This window comes from Odocoileus virginianus, chromosome 10 (assembly GCF_023699985.2).
Source record: "Odocoileus virginianus isolate 20LAN1187 ecotype Illinois chromosome 10, Ovbor_1.2, whole genome shotgun sequence".
NCBI classification, from domain to species: domain Eukaryota; kingdom Metazoa; phylum Chordata; class Mammalia; order Artiodactyla; family Cervidae; genus Odocoileus; species Odocoileus virginianus.
The window spans coordinates 32,786,430-32,804,052 of NC_069683.1; the positions used below are offsets into that span (position 1 = coordinate 32,786,430).

At 48.1% G+C, this 17,623-nt stretch overlaps 1 protein-coding gene across 4 annotated transcripts in view; it reads right to left on the reverse strand.

The window, feature by feature from the left end:
* DENND2B (DENN domain containing 2B) overlaps window positions 1–17,623 on the reverse strand; it is a 163,003-nt gene that overhangs the window by 28,545 nt on the left and 116,835 nt on the right. For all 4 annotated transcript variants that reach the window (XM_020870839.2, XM_020870841.2, XM_020870838.2 and 1 more), the window contains 2 exons: window positions 9,629–10,888; window positions 5,764–5,900 (listed from right to left, as the gene is read on the reverse strand). In XM_020870839.2, coding sequence (XP_020726498.2) covers window positions 5,764–5,900; window positions 9,629–10,888 — 1,397 coding nt within the window. The remainder of the gene's footprint in view (window positions 1–5,763; window positions 5,901–9,628; window positions 10,889–17,623) is intronic.

The following is a 17,623-nucleotide window of genomic DNA, read 5'->3' on the forward strand; positions in this document are numbered from 1 at the left end:
GTAAGGAGGCCAAGGCCCAGACACACTTGCCTCCCTCTACCTCTTCTAACTTCTAAGCTAAGGATGCCCTGAGAACAGTTCTGTTACTCTGAATAGTGCCTCCAAAATTCTCACCGCCCGCCACGCCCCACCCCTCAACACTACATGCACAGCCTCCAAATAACCTCAAACAGAACCCTGTGATTGTGGAGCTCTGGACAGGGAGAAATGGTTGGAGCACCTCTTTGTCTTATTCCAGTTCAGCTGATGCAAGAGCATTCCCTGGTGAGGTCCCTGGGCAGCACAGAAGGGCTGCAGAAACTTCTCACAGAAGAGAGTGCTGAGGCCCCAGTGCCGGCAGCGCCTGGGTCCTAAGGGGGACAGCTGAAAGCTGGAGCCTGCCCTGCCCACTGCAGCAGTCACCCTGGCTGCTTCCAGGGTCCCAAGCAGCAGTGACACCTGAGGACTTCTCTCAGAACAGAGAAAACAGGAGTGCACCCTGCTCTGGGGTGGGGAGGAAGATGGGGCTGTGCCTCTGTCCCCTACAGCTCCTGACTGAGCTCAGCTCTGGGTGGCCCTGCATACAAAGTTTCTTCCCAGTGGTAACCAAAGAGGCCTCCTTCCCCAAGCCCTCTTGCCGTTCTGGGGAATCTCGCTCCCACAGACTTTCAGATAGGACTGAGCCTCAGGCGGCCACATCCGATACACCCCAACCCTGGGAAAGCAGTGCCTGTGTGGGTCCAAGCACTGCTGCTGGCTCCCCGGAAACGCTGGAGCAGCCAGACTGTAAAGAGAAAAGTAGGAACCTGACGACTCAGAACAAACAGGGGATTAGATGACTCTCTCTTCCCAGGATCCCACAGTCTTATCTGGAGGGCTCTCCACTAGGGCCATTCCTCTCTGTAACACACTCATTGGGCTTCCGAGGTGGCGCTAGTGGTAGAGAACTAGCCTGCCAATGCAGGAGACCTAAGAGACGTGGGTTCAATCCCCGGGTGGGGAAGATCCCCAGAAGAGGGCATGCAACCGACTCCAGCATTCTTGTCTAGAGAATCCCATGGACAGGAGCCTGGAGAGCTGTAGTATATAGGTTTGCAAAGAGTTGGACATGACTGAAGTGACTTAGCACACACATATAATGTGTAACACCAAGAGTGAAACCTAATGTAAACTATGAACTTTGGATGATAATGATATTTTGGTACATCAATTGTAACAGTTGTACCACTCTGGTAGAAGATCATTATCACAAGTAATTGGGGAAACTATGTATGTGGCTCAGAAGGTAAAGAATACACCTGCAATGCTGGAGACCTGGGTTTGAACCCAGGAGAAGGGAATGTCTACCCACTCTAGTATTCTTGTCTGGAGAATCCCATGGACATAGGAGCCTGGTGGGCTAGAATCTATGGGGTCAAAAAGAGTCAGACATGACTGAAGTGACTTAGCACGAATACATGAATACACTCATTAGGACTCTATGGTCTTCAGCCCCAAGGCCCAAGGCAGAGATGAGACAGAGAGGAAGGCAAGAGCGGTCAAGTGCATGGACGCAGGCTTCTCCTCGGGGACCTGCGCTGAGACACACACTTCACTTGAACAAAACAGAAACTCCCGCTGAAGGGAATTTGGCCAGAATTAAGATAAAACCCAAAAATAAACTCAACCTAGCCTCAACTAGGGCAATATTGCATAGAAACCTGGAATGTTAGGTAGATGAATCAAGGCAAATTGGAAGTGATCAAACAGGAGATGGCAAGAGTGAACATCGACATTTTAGGAATCAGGGAACTAAAATGGACTGGAATGGGTGAATTTAACTCAGATGACCATTATATCTACTACTGTGGGCAAGAATCCCTTAGAAGAAATGGAGTAGCCATCATAGTCAACAAAAGAGTCTGAAATGCAGTACTTGGATGCAATCTCAAAAACGAAAGAATGATCTCTGTTCGTTTCCAAGGCAAACCATTCAATATCACAGTAATCCAAGTCTATGCCTTGACCAGTAATGCTGAAGAAGCTGAAGTTGAATGGTTCTATGAAGACCTATAAGACCTTCCTAGAACTAACACCAAAAAAAGACATCTTTTTCATTATAGGGGACTGGAATGCAAAAAGTAGGAAGTCAAGAAACACCGGGAGTAATAGGCAAATTTTGCCTTGGAGTACAAAACGAAGCAGGTCAAAGGCTAACAGAGTTCTGCCAAGGGAACACACTGATCATAGCAAACACCCTCTTCCAACAACACAAGAGAAGACTCTACACATGGACATCACCAGATGGCCAACACCAAAATCAGACTGATTATATTCTTTGCAGCCAAAGAGGAAGAAGCTCTATAGAGTCAGCAAAAACAAGACCAGAAGCTGACTGTGGCCTCAGATCATGAACTTCTTATTGCCAAATTCAGACTTAAATTGAAGAAAGTAGAGAAAATCACTGGACTATTCAGGTACGACCTAAATCAAATCCCCTACGATTATACAATGGAAGTGACAAATAGATTCAAGGGATTTGATCTGATAGACAGAGTGCCTGAAGAACTATGGATGGAGGTTCGTGACACTGTAAAAGAGGCAGTGATCAAGACCATCCCCAAGAAAAAGAAATGCAAAAAGACAAAATGGTTGTCTGAGGAGGCCTTACAAATAGCTGTGAAAAGAAGAGAAGCTAAAAGCAAAAGAGAAAAGGAAAGATATACCCATTTGAATGCAGAGTTCCAAAGAATAGCAAGGAGAGATAAGAAAGCCTTCCTCAGTGATCAATGCAAAGAAATAGAGGAAAATAATAGAATGGGAAAGACTAGAGATCTCTTCAAGAAAATTAGAGATACCAAGGGAACATTTCATGCAAAGATGGGCCCAATAAAGGACAGAAATGGCATGGATCTAAAAGAAGCAGAAAATATTAAGAGGTGGCAAGAATACACAGAAGAACTATACAAAAAAGATCTCATGACCCAGATAATCATGATGGTGTGATCACTCACCTAGAGCCAGACATCCTGGAGTGCGAAGTCAAGTGGGCCTTAGGAAGCATCACTACAAACAAAGTTAGTGGAGGTGATGGAATTTCAGTTGAGCTATTTCAAATCCTAAAAGATGATGTTGTGAAAGTGTGCACATATTACTGCACAATATACCAGCAAATTTGGAAAACTCAGCAGTGGCTATAGGACTGGAAAAGGTCAGTTTTCATTCCAATCCCAGAGAAAGGCAATGCCAAAGAATGCTCAAACTACTACACAATTGCACTCATCTCACACGCTAGCAAAATAATGCTCAAAATTCTTCAAGCCAGGCTTCAACAGTACATGAACCATGAACTTCCAGATGTTCAAACTGGATTTAGAAAAGGCAGAGGAACCAGAGATCAAATTGCCAACATGCATTGGATCACTGAAAAAGTGAGAGAGTTTCAGAAAAACATCTACTTCTGCTTTATTGACTATGCCAAAGCCTTTGACTGTGTGGAGCACAACAAACTGTGGAAAATCCTTAAAGAGATGGGAATACCAGACCACCTGACCTGCCTCCTGAGAAATCTATATGCAGCAGTTAGAAGCATCAAGAAGCAATAGTCAGAACTGTACATGGAACAACAGACTGGTTCCAAATCTGGAAGGGAGTACATGAAGGCTGTAAATTGTCACTGTGCTATTTAACTTATGTGCATAGTACACCATGAGAAATTCTGGGCTGGATGAAGCGCAAGCTGGAATCAAGATTGCTGGGAGAAATATCGATAACCTCAGATATGCAGATGACACCACCCTTATGGAAAAGTGAAGAAGAACTAAAGGGCCTCTTGATGAAAGTGAAAGAGGAGAGTGAAAAAGTTGCCTTAAAACCCAATACTCAGAAAACTAAGATCATGGCATCTGGTCCCGTCACTTCATGGCAAATAGATGGGGAAACAACGGAAACAGTGAGAGACTTTATTTTCTTGGGTTCAAACGTCACTGCAGATGGTGACTGCAGCCATGAAATTAAAAGACGCTTGCTCCTTGGAAGAAAAGCTATGACAAACCTAGATGGCATATTAAAAAGCAGAGACATTACTTTGCTGACAAAGGTCCATCTAGTCAAATCTATGGTTTTTCCAGTAGTCATGTACGGATGTGAGAGCTGGACTATGAAGAAGTCTGAGCACTGAAGAATTGATGCTTTTGAACTGTGGTGTTGGAGAACTCTTGAGTCCCTTGGACAGCAAGGAGAGCCAACCAGTTAATCCTAAAGGAAATCAGTCCTGAATATTCATTGGAAGGACTGATGCTGAAGCTGAAACTCCAATACTGTCACCACCTGATGTGAAGAACTGACACATTGGAAAAGACCCTGATGCTGGGAAAGATTGAAGGTGGGAGGAGAAGGGGATGACAGAGGATGAGATGGTTGGATGGCATCACCAACTCGATGGACATGAGTTTGAGTAAGCTCTTGGAGTTGGTGATGGACAAGGAGGCCTGGCGTGCTGCAGTCCATGGGGTTGCAGAGTTGGATACAACTGAGCAACTGAACTGAACTGACTGAGCTTCGGCTATTATTATTATTGCTTTTTGTTGACGCTCAGATGTAAGTTTGCCAACACAATATCCTCCCAGTACCTGGAGGACAATTCTCCGTGGTGTTCTACATTTCCAAACTGAGCAAGAGAAATTAATGGTTCCCAAGTATCTTTTCAAAGATGTTTATAGAGCAAACAGCCTTGGGGGATAGAGTCTCCCTCCAGGGCAGAGGCAGATCTGTTTCCTGATCAGAATAATAAGGATAATGTCTGCTTATGGGGCAAAGGTTGAACAGGTATGCCAGCAGCCCCTTGAAAAGCTCGGGGTTTCCTAAGCTTGAAGTTCCTTGGCTGGGACATAATAGACCCACCAAGCGTACAGCCTCTACCTGGACCTCCACCACACTGCCCCATGGGACTGGGGAGCAAGGGGAACCCGTGTGAACATCAAGCTCATGAGGCCCATTGTGCATGAGTAGTAAAGCCCTCGGTGATCCAAGCACCTCTGCCCTCTGCCATTACCTGTGAACTGGAACAGGCTAGACTTGCTAACTTGCAAGCAGAGTGAAATCTCAGACACTTTCACACTTACTTTAAGGGAAGAGTAGGAGAGATACATATTAAGGACCAGGTATCATACTAGGTACTTTGATATCTATTTTATCTCATTTAATCCTAACAGTAATCTTGTGTATTACTACTATTATTATTGTTGTCACCATAAAAATATTATCACCATTTCTGTCAAACATCAGCATGAATCAGCCATAGGTATACCTATGTCCCCTCCCTCTTGAACCTCTGTCCCACCTTCCCAAGTATTTCTGCCAGTGTCAATTGTATGTTTTCATCATTTGCTACTTAGTGACTCTTCTTTTTTTAATATAAACTTACTAAGTATTAAAAATTAAAAATATCATCATTTCATAAGAGAAAAGGTCTCAAAAAAGCTAAAAGTGATTTGCCTAAGGACACACAGCTCAGAAAGGGCACCTATTGGACTCCAGAGACTCTCAAAAATAAAGGGACAGTGTGGTTCCCCCTTTTTGTGGTCCTAGGAGCCCTTTGGGTTCCAATTCATTCAAAGCCAGGCTTTAATCTCTCAGCTGCTCAGTCTTTGGTAAGCCTCTTTCTCTGATGCCCCTTTCCTTGAGAAGTTCCAGAAGTCGCGCCACATCTGCCCAGAGAGAGTGAAGCGGGACCTGGGAATGCCTTCCCGCAGCCGCGCTTCTGCGGCACCACAGACAAGCCAGCCCGCCTCGGCCCCTGCTTACCCACGATATCTTCATAGGCATTCTCTTCTAAAGTGCTTTTGGATCCAAACTTGGGTTGGCTCTCAGTACCGTTCTCAGTGGGAGAAGAAGGGTACAGGGACTGGAGACTGGATGCATCCTCAAACTCAAAGGATTTTCTGTGGATGACAAGAGTATGAGTCATTCTGGCTGAACCGCATCCCTGCTGCCCTGGCAGAGAACGGCCAAGGGCAACAGCCAAGACCGGAGGTCCTCCTCCCTAAATCACCAACTGAGCAAACATCAAGGTGGATCCAAACTTACCATCCAAATGAGGAGATACATGGTCTGAAAGGCCCCAGCCTGGGTGCCTGCAACTAATACCAATAACAACCATCACAGCTGAAAAGGATGTCATGTGTCAGACGCTGTGTCTGATGCTCTACACATGTTCACCCATTCATCTTCACCATGCTGCTACAAGGCCATCGTGCCACTTTAAGATGGATTAGCCTGAGGCTCAAGGAGATAAAGCGACAGAGCTAAGACTCGTGCAGGCTGTTGGACTCCAGGGTCTGAGGTTTTGACCTGGGCCTCCAAGCCCTGGAGAATATCATTTTTGAGAAGTGTCTGCCATGACCACAGGAACTGAGTAGCTCGTCCGTTCTAGAGTCTCACACCACGCCTGCATCTGAGCAAGGGCTCAACACTGGACGGGTGATGCTCAGAGCGGTTCAGGGGCCAGGGAAGCAGCTGGTGGTGGGTGGTTTGTTGAAACAAGAAGGGCCTGAGCCCTCAAGACAAATCACACCACTTCTGAGAGGAACTGGGAGGGCAATTTGCCGCCAGAAGCTACTTCCAAGACCTACCTTCCCTTCTGTTAGTTACCTGCTCCTTTCCATCTCCCAAATAATCTTCCCCTCTACTGCATAATTTCCAAACCACAGCTAGTTAGCTTCTCAGACATGCTGTGCCCATGGTACCCTCTATGCCTCGTCTTCACCAGGGAGGCTTGGCCCAGCATCATTCTCTCACTCTGCAAGGCTCGTTCCTTCCCGGGAGGGAGAAAAGTACCGGCACCGACTGAATCCCTCCTCTCGCCCACTAACACCTTCCTCATCTTCGGGTACCCTTGGATCTCTCAGCTGATGCAGTCCCTTCTCTCATGTTTAATAAACAACACCCCGAGGGCCCTGGGGTACAAGTCTAGGACTAAAAGTGTCCTCGGCTGCGTGGTTACTATGCAGCCTTCATCACAACTGAACACTTCATACTGGCCCTCTCCTCCCTGCCCTCTGTGACATAGGCCCTTCTAGTTTCCAATCGCTTCTCAAGCTCCTGTGAGGGGTCCCCTTTTGCACTTGCCTTTCCAATGCCACAGTCTCAGAGTTCTGTCTTCAGGACTCTCTTTCTCGCGCCGCACTTTCTGGGAGCCCTGTACTGACAACCATCACTGTATCTACCATTGCTACCATGGTAACGCCCCAATCTCTGTCTCTGGCCCAGACTTCTCAACCAGCTAAATACCCAATGGCTGAGCACAGAGGTTTCTGAAAGCTGGCCTGCAAACCACTGCTGGTGTGAGAGCAAGCCTTCAGCAATGTATACAGTGGAGTCGACATCTCATGTAGGCAGTTCTCAGGTCAGCAAATAACACAAGCCATTTTCAGCCAAATTATCCTTGAAAATCCCTCTTGGAAGGTACCATATCAAGGACCAGCACAGGGTCTTACATGATGACGGATATAGTCAGTTTCTCCTCCAGACTTTTAAAAAGATTTTTCTCTGGTTGAATAACAGAAATGTATGGCTTGTATATTTTTTAAAATAAAAAGGTATATTAAATACAAGAACTGTACCAGGCACCACAGATTTAAACTTACTATCTCATCCTTACCCTGTGCTTTCAAACGGATTCTCCTTTTTATTTTTGCCCTAAGAACAGAGATTTAACTTTGCTGTTAATTCTCATTTGAAGTGACTCTACCATATATGGATGTATGTATACGTTATAAATGTAATATGTGGGTGTGTATGTGTAAAACCTTCAGGCTGAAGTACTCTCTCCTCTTATCCCCTTTTTCCACTTGGCTATGTGCTTCCTGCTCTCCTAAATGTAGCTCAGCACCTCCCTCTCTGAGGAGGGTTCCCTCATTCCCCAGTTAGGACGCCTCTTCCTCTGGGTTTCGGCAGCATTCTGCCTGCCCATGGATCCGGGTAGGGAGCACAGCATCTGTAATTCATTTGTGCATCTATCTCCTGTACCAGGTTACCAACTCCTTGAATGCAACAGCCACATCTTATGCACCCTTGTGTCCCCCTGACCAGCGCAAAGGCTTGGTGCACAGCAGGCTCTAGACAGATTTTTCTAGAGATAGATGACTAAAGACAAAGCCGGGAAGTTCCTCTGGAGAAGGGAATGGCAATCCACTCCAGTATTCTTGCCTGGAGAATTCCATGGACAGAGAAGTCTGGTGGGCTACAGTCCATGGGGTCGCAAAGAGTCGGACACGACTGAGCGACTCTCACACACACACACACACACAAAGGCAAAGCAAACATTTCAGCAGGGTGTTGCAGACTTAAGAGTCAGTGAGCATGCTGAGGTGGACCAGAACATGGAATTACATTTAGCCAAGGTCTCTTCTAGCTCATGAGTTTGAGCCTTTGTTATGTTTTCTTCTCTGCATAGGATGGGAAAGTTTCTGTATGAGTTGGGATATGCTGGGTGGAAGCTTGAAGTATGGAGTCAGGTTGAAGACAAAGAAAGAAGACAAAGAAACCTGAATGCCCACCTGACATTAGGTTAGAAGAGAAAGGCAGTGAGGGGCAGGACGACAGGCCGTGCACAGGAAGCTGGCTCCCAGCCTACGCCTATTCAGAAAACAAGATGCCTATCAACCTGCACCAACTCCAGCTGCTCCAGCTCCCAAGTCACTACAATTGTGGAGATGGTCTGGGCAGTCCAGTGTCAGGAGTGCTGAGACGGACCATGAAGTCAATGTGAGGCCCAGAACAGGTCCTTCTTGACATGGCCAGGTGAAATGCTCTTTCTCTCTGTTTTCCATCAGTCTCCCCTTTTAGGCTCCAAAGATCCCCTCTTCATATAAGCCCAGGGTTCCTATACCCCCAGACAGCCCTCAGGAAAGAGCAAATCATGTTAAGTGCATCAACCCTACTGTGTTAATGGTAACGTGCAGTATTTGGATAATGTTTCAGCCAAGGAAATAAATCTCTAGCTGGCATTTCAGGTAGTTATGAGGATAAGATCCTACTAGTACTCAAGGGACTGCCCTACCAATCTAAAAGTAAGATGGCCCTACCATCCCCATGTGGCTCAGCTGGTAAACAATCCGCCTGCAATGCAGGAAGCCTGAGTTTGATCCCTGGGTTGGGAAAATCCCCTGGAGAAGGTTACCCACTCCAGTATTCCAGCCTGGAGAATTCCAAGGATTTTGTAGTCCATAGAGTCCATGGGGTTGCAAAGAATTGGACACAACTGAGCAACTCTCACTTTCACCCTTCCCATAGAGGAAGTTCCAGTAGGGCTCTACTCCAAAGGCCAAACCAGTCAGCATCCTCAGGACACGACATTTGGAATGTCGTGTCACCCTCCCACTCACTTTTAAGCAGGGCTTCCCAGGTGGCACTAGTGGTAAAGAACCCGCCTGCCAATGCAGGAGACCTGAGACATGCATTTGATCCCTGGGTTGGGAAGATCCCCTGCAAGAGCAGAAGAACCATCAACCTTTTTCACCTAGCTCATGTTTCACCTAACATCATTCGCTGCTCCAGAATTTACCAAGCACTACTAACTGTGACCCGCAACCACAGTCTGCTCCTGCATCCTCCACTGAAAACAAAGCCGCTGTGCCTAGCTCTGCGTCACTGGAGGGGCATTCGTTACCTGTTCTGGGACTTGCGGTGACCTCGTGTGTCCTTCTTGGGTCTCCGGGTGACAGGTGGGGCTGGGGTGGAGGGCAGGGGGGGTGGAGCAGCAGGTGTGGGTGAAGGAGGTAGACCATTGCTTGGCTTACTCTTGGGGTTCTTGTCAGCCTCATATTCAAAGGTGCGCTTGGGTTTGGGGACAGGGTTCACAGCGGGGTCAGGGGAGCTCTTCGGCGGCAGCAGCTGGGAGGTCGGGCTATTTCCAGGGGTCCCTGGCTTAGCGGGGCCACTGCCTTCCCTCTCCGGGGGTGGGCCCGCCTCCCCCCCAACTCCAGCCGCTCCTCCGGCCCGGCTGCCAGTGTTCAAACTCGCGCTCCCTGTGGGTTCCTCCAAGGGGCCCAAGGTCCCAGTCTTCCGTCTCCCTCGGTCTACACTGTAGCAGCTGCTGGGGAGCTGGGGGAGCCCCCGGCCCGGCTGCTCCTTCAGGGCCTGTTCAATTTTCTGGATCCGACTCAGCACGGCTGAGGTCTCCTTCCTGCTGCTGTGCCCCCTGAGGAAGGCACTGGGCTCACTCCGGCCGGGCCGTTTCTCCAGCCGGTAGAAAGAGTCCCGCACAGGGAGTGCCTCTCCCTCCTCCTCGGTCTCGGGGTAGGAACACTCGGAGAAGGTCCTGCTCATCCTCCGGAGGCCCTTGAAGTCGAAGGTCTTGTCCGAGCTGCAGGGGGACGGCACCACGCTGGGGCAGCCCACGCTGGGGCAGCCCTCACTGGCCGCCCACTCGCCCCCAGAGCCCTCCCGCTTCTCTCCACACACGCTCATCCTGGGCGAAGTCTCTCGGCGACCCTCCCATGCTGAAATCTTCTCCCGGATGCCCAGGCTGTGGGCACGGGGGCCAGCGCGGTTCAGAAAGACACTCCGGGGACCCACTGCTGACCCCAGGGACGGAGTGCTCTGGGCGAGGGGCGGGCAAGCAGCGATGCCCTCTACATCTTGGGCTGCCCCCCGGACGTTCTCCTTCTGGTCCTCTCTCTTGCACACAGCAGGGCTTCTGTCCAGATAACCGAAGCTGGTGGCCTTGAGGGGACAGACGGGTGGTGAGGTGTCGGGGGAGGGGGCTTGAGGATGCTGGGGTGAAGGCTCACGGGGATGCCAGTCCTTGAGGAGCAGCCGGGAGCCGGAGCGGCTTGGGTACCTGCAGGCTGACGTCTCACTGTCACTGAGCGGGTAGATGGGGCTCCTCGGTGGGGAGAGAACCGGAGGTGGAGAGACTGACTGAGACCTAGGAGAAAAAAAGAAGAGAAATGGCAGTGCGTGGCCTGACAACACTGTTTTATTCTTAAAGAGCTCAGCTCACCCCTTTCCTGTGGGACTCTCAAGCTCAAAGTACTATATGCAATAATGTACCTTCCAAAGCTGTCCTCAGGAAGAAACATCTTATCCACAGCAGGCTACACTCAATGGGTCTCTCTGCCCAGTTCATACCCAGAGGCCCTGGGTACTGTCTGCCATAGAAGCCAGGTCTACAACAGGCCAGAGCATCCCCAAGTCCACCTCTGCCAATCAGAGAACAGTAAGACCAGGGGTGTGCTTCTAAATACTTAATAATCTGCTCCTTGCAGGGAGAAAGCATAGATTTGTCACACCTGCCAACTTTCACAATATAATTATTCCTACTATGGCTGAGTTCAGACGACCCATGTGACCTCACTGGATGTGGAGTTGGGAAGCAACACTCATAATCAACTCTCATGAGCTGCTACAAAGCATCTCCAGCACCCACTTCCTAAAGTGGTCCCAAATAGGCACTTGACCCCTCTGATCTATCTCCTGGACAAGCCCCATCTCCCCTCAGGCTTCTGCTACCAGACACAAGACACTCCACCTCAGCTTGGGTCTTGATTAAGAACTCAGATCCTTGAAGGTCTCAAAAGGATCAGAGGTGTGTATGTGTTAGTTGCTCAGTCATGTCGGACTCTTTGCAACCTCATGGACTGTAGCCCACCAGGCTTCTCTGTCCTTGGGATTCTCCAGGCAAGAATACTGGAGTGGATTGCCATTCCCTTCTCCAGGGGATCTTCCTGACCCAGGGACTGAACCCTGGTCTCCTGAATTGCAGGCAGATTCTTTACCATTTGAGCTATAGGAAAGCCTCCCAAAAGGATCAGAAGGGCGCCTCAAGAAAGAATCCTTTCCACTGTCTCAATGAGGAGGCTGATGAGGAGAGGAGACCAGCTTCTTCACGGCTCTAGCCTCCAGCAGTGGTATCACATCAAACAAGCCACCTCCCAGCTCCAGATCAACACACAGATCTTAGCAAATACTGGCAACAGTTCTAAGTAAATGTTTTTACATTTTTGTTGTTCAGTTGCCAAGCTGTGTCCAACTCTTTGCGACCCCATGGACTGCAGCACACCAGACTTTGCTGTCCTTCACTATCTCCCAGAGCTTGCTCACACTCATGTCCATTGAATAGGTGATGCCATCCGACCATCTTATACTCTGTCACCCCCTTCTCCTCCTGCCCTCAATCTTTCCCGGTATCAGGGTCTTTTCCAATGACTCGGCTCTTCACATCAGGTGGCCAAACTATTGGAACTTCAGCTTCAGCATCAGTCCTTCCAAAGAATATTCAGGGTTGATTTTCTTTAGGATAGGGCTTAACATATATTTATCCATTCAATATTCACAAAACTCTGTCATATTATTATACTTTATTATTATCCTCATTTTGCAAATGAAAAACACTGAGGCATACAAAGGTTAAACATCTCATTCAAGGTCTCAGTTGGTACATGGTGAAGCTAGGACTACACTATGTTGTTGCTCTAAAGAGGAGGCAGTGGCCTCCACCATCCTTGTGAACTGCCCGGGTCCCTAGACATAGATCAGCAGAGACCTCCACAGCTCTGGGCACAGTCCTGTCTCCAGTGTAGTGTTTGTAAATATCAGGGAACCTCTTGGTCTTCCTCATGAGACCGTGACTTCTTCCAGGTGGAGGGATACCTAGTCGGTATCTAGCAGGTGCACTATGAATGATGAACAAATAAAGACAGGAAAAGGTACAGGTGATCTGACTGAAGAGAACCATGGGCATACTTCCTTATCGGCATTCTTTTCTAGTTGTCTACTAGGGCAATCACTGTCAACTTTCAGAAATGTTCCCAAACTGCTTTAGTTCAAAGACAGCAGGGCTTTGCCAACACTGCATGCTCCCAAGGCCCACCTGACCCTAATCCCCAGGCCCGCAGAGTGGGGCGGTCCAGGCTCACAGGCTCCAGAGCACCATGCCATCTGGGGAATGCAGCCAGCTGCCCCTGAGCCAGGCTGCTGTCGCTGCTCAATCACACACAGAAAATTGCAGCTCGGGTGAGTCAGGAATTGGCCAACAATTCCCTGTTGGGTCATAGCCTTTGGCTGCCCCCAGTCAACAGGAAACCTCAACATGCTTAAGTTGTTTTTAAAAGGGCAAGTCAAACAAGAGCCATCCCACGTGTACATGGGCACAGATGAGAGAAATCCAGTGCCCAGCCAAGCTGATGACCAAAGAGACTCTGCTCAGCGAGGAGGTGTGAAAAGAGTACTCCCCAGGGCGGGCAGGGCTAGGGCAATGTGCCAAGCGCAAGCCTGGGGAGAGCCGGACCTACTCACAATCAAAAAAGGCCCAGGTCCCTCACTTCTTTCACAGAACCACGGATGCAAAAGGTCAAAGTCCAGCCCTGTAAGGCAACAAGCGTCTGGGCTACACAAAGGACTCTGTGTCTCAGTTACTCCCACTTGGAGGCGAGAGAAGATGCCTTTAACAGAAGATGACTTTGTCATGTGTTTATTCATTCAATAATAATTAGTGAGCACCTACTACATGCTAGGCCCTGCTCTAGGCGCTAGCTATCAGAATAAACAAGAGACAAAAATTCATGTCCTCATGAAGCTTAAACCCTAGTCAGTGGTGGCCAATATTTAATGAGACTCAGAATCTCTCAGGAAGCCCTTTCAAACTATATATGCCTTATCTCTCTAGATAGTTTGATAAATGCTCCCCTACAATGTGGCTCCTCAACCCTCAAGGTAAGAATTTACCAGTCCCTGAAGCTACTGGGGAATGGGGGCAATGGCTCCCCACAGAGCGACAGAAAAACACCAAGGACCTCTAGCCTGTAAAGACTCCAGCCTGCTGCTGATGCTTTCAGAAAGAACGACTCTGTAAGTTCCCTCAGTAGCTCGAACATGAAGACATTCCCACAAGTTAAGAAATTCTCTCAGTGCCCAGTCTGTTTTAACTGAGGCTTAGTTTTTCTCTCTTAGTGAAGGATAAAACAGAGAAGAGACAGGCCCTTCCTTTAAGGGTCCTGGTCTTCGGATCTTGGCTCATCTGGGGCCCAAAGCCACAAGTGATCCTCCCCCAGCGCCCCCACACAGGCCAAGCCAATGTGCTCTGGCAGCTTGGAGTCAAAAGCAGGCCTGACTACATTGACCTGGAGTCCAAGCACCTCCAGGTTCATCACAAAGCAGCAGCGTTCACTCACACCATGGTCATTGATAAGGCCCTGCCTCTCATGGGGCTCCAACGCTCACCTGAGGGTGGAACTCACTGCATCTCTCAGCACGTTTCCAACTCTACCTGGTATCAGGAATGTGACCATGGGCAAAGCCACTCAGGCTCTATAAGCTGCCAGTGTCAATTCCTCAAAATGTTGTTCTAACGACATCAGAGTTGTTGTAATGGGCACACGTGACTATGGATATGAAATGATGTCGAACACTGTAACTCATTATGACAGTTTATTATTAGTAAGCTTTTCACCAGGTTATCTAGGCTAGTTGTTCTCAATAGAGGGTAAGAATATCATAGTAGCAGGGTTTAAGTCCCAGCACAGCCACTAACAACTTACATGACTGCTCAGGTAACTTTCTCTAAGCCTCAGTTTCTGTATCTCTGGCAGAAAACAACATTCTGAAGCAATTATCCTTCAATTAAAAAATTAATATTTCTTTTTTTTTCAGTATTCTTTTTTTTTCCATTTATTTTTATTAGTTGGAGGCTAATTACTTTATAACATTGCAGTGGTTTTTGTCATATATTGACATGAATTAGCCATGGATTTACATGTATTCCCCATCCCGGTCCCCCCTCCCACCTCCCTCTCAACCCGATCCCTCTGGGTCTTCCCAGTGCACCAGGCCTGAGCACTTGTCTCATGCATCCAACCTCGGCTGGTGATCTGTTTCACCCTAGATAATATACATGTTTCGATGCTGTTCTCTTGAAACATCCCACCCTCGCCTTCTCCCACAGAGTCCACAAGTCTGTTCTATACATCTGAGTCTCTTTTTCTGTTTTGCATAAAGGGTTATCGTTACCATCTTTCTAAATTCCATATATATGTGTTAGTATACTGTAATGGTCTTTATCTTTCTGGCTTACTTCGCTCTGTATAATGGGCTCCAGTTTCATCCATCTCATTAGAACTGATTCAAATGGTGAAAAGACAGCCCTCAGATTGGGAGAAAATAATAGCAAATGAAGCAACAGACAAAGGATTAATCTCAAAAATATACAAGCAACTCCTCCAGCTCAACTCCAGAAAAATAAATGACCCAATCCAAAAATGGGCCAAAGAACTAAACAGACATTTCTCCAAGGAAGACATACAGATGGCACAAAAACACATGAAAAGATGCTCAACATCACTCATTATCAGAGAAATGCAAATCAACACCACAATGAGGTACCATTACACGCCAGTCAGGATGGCTGCTATCCAAAAGTCTACAAGCAATAAATGCTGGAGAGGGTGTGGAGAAAAGGGAACCCTCTTACACTGTTGGTGGGAATGCAAATTAGTACAGCCACTATGGAAAACAGTGTGGAGATTTCTTAAAAAGCTGGCAATAGAACTGCCATATGACCCAGCAATACCACTTCTGGGCATACACACCGAGGAAACCAGATCTGAAAGAGACACGTGCACCCCAATGTTCATCGCAGCACTGTTTATAATAGCCAGGACAAGAAAGCAATCTAGATGCCCATCAGCAGACGAATGGATGAGGAAGCTGTGGTACATATACACCATGGAATAATATTTCTTTTTAGAAAGGAAAATGACCAGAAGCAAATCACACAAAATAAATACATAAATAAAATGGAGGTTAAAAGAACAGACATCTCAGTGGACTGTTGTAAGGAATAGAGACAACACGGATCAAGTGTTGAGCTCAGTCACTAACACACAGTACTCAACCTTAGCTTGATAATGACTAACATTAACAAGGAGCTGCCTATTCAGAATAATCACTGGATAAACGTTTAAAACAGTTTACCTCTGTCCTTGGATTCTAAACATTCAGGGTGCGAGGGGAGAAGTGTGAAAAGGTTAGTCACTCAGTCATGTCTGACTCTTTACGTCATGGACTGTAGCCCACCAGGCTCCTCTGCTCATGGGATTCTCCAGGCAAGAATACTGGAGTGGGCCACCATGCCCTTCTCCAGGGGATCTTCCCAACCTAGGCATTGAACCCAGGTATCCTGCACTGCAGGCACATTCTTTACTGTCTGAGCCAAGGGTCAGACACGACCTAGCGACTAACACACACACACACACATCAGGGGAGCCTGGGAAGGGAAAGGAATAAATTAAATACAGTCATAAATTCTTTGCAGCTCATGCTATCAAAAGGTAGAGTCTATTCTTCTGCCCCTTGATTCTAGGCTGACCCTGTGATTTGCTTTGATGAATAGAATATGGTAGAAAACAAACTGTCTCAGTTTCTAATTTGAGGCCTCAAGAAGCCTTGACGTTTCCAACTTCACACACTTGGGGTTCTGCCCTGAGACTGTCACAGAAGAAAAGCCAGTCTAGTGCTTCAGAGGAGGCCATGCACAGTGTCACTGTGGGCCCCCAGCCACCACATGGGCCTGACACACGGTGAGGTCATCTTGGAGCCAATGAACCAGCTACATGAGCAAGCCCGGGGGAGGGGTTGTAGAGGAACTACTCAGTGAATGCACAAGAACGTGAGACATCATTGATTGTTCCAGGCCCCTAAGTCTCAGGGTGATTTGCTACAACACCAATAGCAAAGTGATATGGTGGGAAAGGCTGGGCTTGTGTGTAAGTGGCCCCCCATCCCCACCCCACTGCAGGACCACCGTCCTGGGCCTCCCATCCCCATGCCTCGCTCCTGCACTTCCCTGGAGACCAGCTGCCAAGGATTGCATGTTCGGACTGCACCTCCCTCCCTCTCTCTCACTGTTCAAGGCTCCGGCACTCTTCTGGGGGTCTTCCCCCCAGCATTCCCTGAAAATGAAGCTAGCTCTGCAGTCCCGAGAATCAGCTTCCATCAGGGATTGCTCCCCAGTTGAGGAGGCTTGGGAGAATCTTCACCTAGAGCACAGGATGGATGCGAGCGCCCTTGTGACAACAAGTGCACACAACAGGTGGCACCTCCGAGGCACGGATGGGAGAGTGTGCTCACTCTGGTCCTCAGTTTCACTCTCTAGTTGTTTCCCAATTCCTCAAACTGAGGTTGGAGGTGAAAGCCACTCTCCCCTTGTTGGACGAGGAAAGACTATGGTCAAGAGAATGACAGCCGGGACCCAGGCTGCCTTAGGAAGCCGAGCACCTGAGCAAAGCCTCTGTGGGGTCTGGTCTCTCATTCTGCCATCGACAGGTTCCAGCTTCATGTCTTCAGGGCTCCCAGGGCAGCTCATGGCCAACCTTCCCTGAACCCTGAGCAAGCGGACAAAGGAAGCCACCCAGTTGCCAGATCACGGTGTGCCAACTGTACCAGTCTTGAGACACGCCTCGGCTCTTCATCCATTCAACCAGCATGTACTGAGCACCAACTACACACCAGGTACTATTTTAGGCATCGAGGATCAGCAGAGACTAAACTAGACAGTCTCTCTCTACAGGTTATAGACTGGTAGAGGGAGACAGTGTGGCTTTATTTGTCTTGAGTGAATAGACAATAAACAAATCCATGCAGTGAGTGGGTTGTGGAGCCAGTGAAG